The sequence below is a fragment of the Microcaecilia unicolor genome, chromosome 2 (assembly GCF_901765095.1).
Source record: "Microcaecilia unicolor chromosome 2, aMicUni1.1, whole genome shotgun sequence".
NCBI classification, from domain to species: domain Eukaryota; kingdom Metazoa; phylum Chordata; class Amphibia; order Gymnophiona; family Siphonopidae; genus Microcaecilia; species Microcaecilia unicolor.
In genome coordinates, this window is record NC_044032.1 from 220,636,253 (window position 1) to 220,638,925 (window position 2,673).

General features: G+C 44.6%; 1 protein-coding gene across 1 annotated transcript; it reads right to left on the bottom strand.

Annotated features, from left to right (window-relative positions):
• Positions 1-1,466: 1,466 nt before the first annotated feature.
• FOXB2 (forkhead box B2) lies at positions 1,467-2,393 on the bottom strand. The gene has a single exon (XM_030191969.1). It carries the CDS (start codon positions 2,391-2,393, stop codon positions 1,467-1,469), a length of 927 nt encoding a protein of 308 aa, XP_030047829.1.
• Between the last annotated feature and the right edge of the window lie 280 nt (positions 2,394-2,673).

Here is a 2,673-nt window from a genome sequence, read left to right on the forward strand (position 1 = left end):
GAGTTAATTTGTATTGTGTTTCGCACCTCCATTTATTTTGAAATGTTGGCGCACGTTACACGGTACAAAACTTACTTTGACGAGCCTTAATCAAAAAGGAGAAACTCTCCTCCCCCCCACTGCAGAACATATATATTCGCAAAATTCAATCTAATTTGACAGAACAAAAACCGACCTCTCAGATGTTCTAATAACATGTGATAGGGTCTATTTTCTGATAAAGTGACTTTTTTTTAATTAAAGAAATACGTAGCTGTGAACCGTTTAAAGTATTTTCCGCTGTTTTCTTGACTTAATGCGACACTTTTTCTGAACAAAATAACCCCTGAACAAAAATACAAAAAAAAAAAAGACCTCTTTCCTTTCACATATAGTGCAGAGTTTCTCCCAATGTTGGTGGAATAGGGGACTAGAAAATTTGCAGGTGATGATGCCTTTGATGGCACGGAGTTGGGTTGGGGAAACTCGTGAGCATCGTCTTTCTAAAAACTGGGATGTTGGCCCCAGAACCTGCAAAAAAATCTAGCCTTACTAAGGGGAAAAGGAGCTGAACAAATGAGCACCTATGGTCTTAGAGATGTTTTGCCGTCAACAAAATTCTATGCTGTGAGAATACATTTCAGATAACAGGCCCGCTTTATTCAAGGACCGTGTTCTAACACTTTCATACTTCCAAAGTGGTCTAGGATAAAAGCTCCGATATATCAGCCCAAAAATATTTCTCATTGTGGAAAACATAGCACCTCCGTGCAACCTGGTCTATTTTTTAAAATACACATTTTAAAAAAAAAACTGTATTTAGGTCAGATGCTTCTTATGTACGTTTTGATTTATGGTAGATAAATTTAATTAGTTCACTTTACTGAAAACAAACAAACGTGTTTCTATTCCCCCCCCCACCCCCCTTTAAATGCAGTTTCAGAACCCGGCTACCAATTTCTCTTCTTCCCTGTTCTCTAAACTTTACTTTTCTTAATTGGAGAACGTTTAGCTTCTTCTTGTAAACGTTAATTGTCTCAGTGGCTTCTAGTAACCCTTTGGGATCCAGCGGTCGCTACAATACAGACAAATTCAGTCAGAACCCCCTTCCTTCTTTTTCAAACCCCTCCCCTCCGCAAATCCGACCCCCTCCCCATCTCTTCCAACAGAAACCAGAGTTCATAAATATTTTTATTCATCTTTTCTGTGAAACAATCCGTCTTAACCTTTTGCAATTGTACACGTGTCATCTGACAAATAACACTCGAAGTAACAATAAAAGCGATTCTTACCTGAAAACTGCTTCTCAATGACCTGATTGTACAATATATAGAGAGAGTTATAGACAGACATATCAAGAAATGTTTTATTTATATGTCACGGCTGATGCAAAATTGTTTAAATACATTATTTGCCCAAAATAGGATGACTTCTATATTTCCATAAGTTAAAAAGATTTTTCCCCCCTTTTTGTTGAAATTTCTGCTTTAAGAATGGACCAGGACCGAATGCAAGGCGCTGCCCTTAACCACCGAGGGGGTGGCAGCAGGATTTTGCTCCAGGAGAGAAGCGGCGGAGGTGGAGACGGCGGAGCAGATCTGCGGAGGATTTAAGGTCAGGGGTGGAAGAGATGGGGTTGGTTTGATTGGCACCGGGACAGCTGGCATAGTCTGAGGGGGCGGGTGGCAAATGGCTTTCACGGGCACTCCAAAAGGTCCGTAGTCTGGAGACATTGGCACGGTGCCCATGGAGTCCATCATCCCGACGTGAGGCCACACGGAGCTCACCACGTTGCCCAGCTGACCTGACACTGGGTATCCAAGATGGTGCATGACTGAAGCAAGGGGCAACCCGCCAGCCATCATCCCCTTATAGTCTCTCCCGATGATATTCTCAATGGCGAAGGGGTGCTTAAAACCCGAAGACTGGCTTCCATTCAGGTTGTAAGACTGAAACCTCCCCATGCCGGCGGCCACGGCTGCTGCCTCAGGGGGGGACAGACCCAACTTGGCTTGTTGATGTTGGTGGTGGAAATAATGAATCATCTGAGGACTCTTGGAGGCCAGAAGATCTGCTCGGTGGACCTTGAACCTCTTCCTCCTTCTCAGGAAGCTGCCGTTCTCAAACATGTCCCCGCAGTCTGGGTGGAGGGCCCAGAAGCTCCCTTTCCCGGGCTGGTCTGGCCTCCGAGGGATCTTGATAAAACAGTCGTTGAAGGACAGGTTGTGCCTGAGTGAGTTTTGCCACCTTTGAGTGTTCTCTCGGTAGTAGGGGAACCTGTCCATAATGAACTTGTAAATGTCACTCAGAGGCAGCATCTTCTCCACCGAGCTCTGGATAGCCATGGCAGTGAGGGAAATGTAGGAATAGGGAGGCTTCTGGTCACTATAGGAGTTTTTCCCTGGTCGAGGCATTTTAGGTAAAGGTCGCTCGAGTTTGCAGATCTACTGGAAGCAGTGAACTGATGACGAAAGCACAGCAGCAACTTTTGGGGGCCAGTTTGATATTTTCCCCAGCGAAAGAAGTTGGCAATCTCTACGAGAGAGAGAGAGAGAGAGAGAGACAGACTCCAGCTTTCTTCAAATGTCTGTATTAAAGCCTATCACATCGCTCCTTTCGGCGGGGTCCTTCGGAAGTGAAAGCTTGGATAGCTTTCAGACTTGCAGGCGGTCTTATAAATAAGAGAACTGTTCG

What these genes read in the sequence shown, in the direction of transcription:
- FOXB2 (XM_030191969.1), bottom strand. Translation starts at nt 2,393, where the DNA reads ATGCCTCGACCAGGGAAAAACTCCTATAGTGACCAGAAGCCTCCCTAT.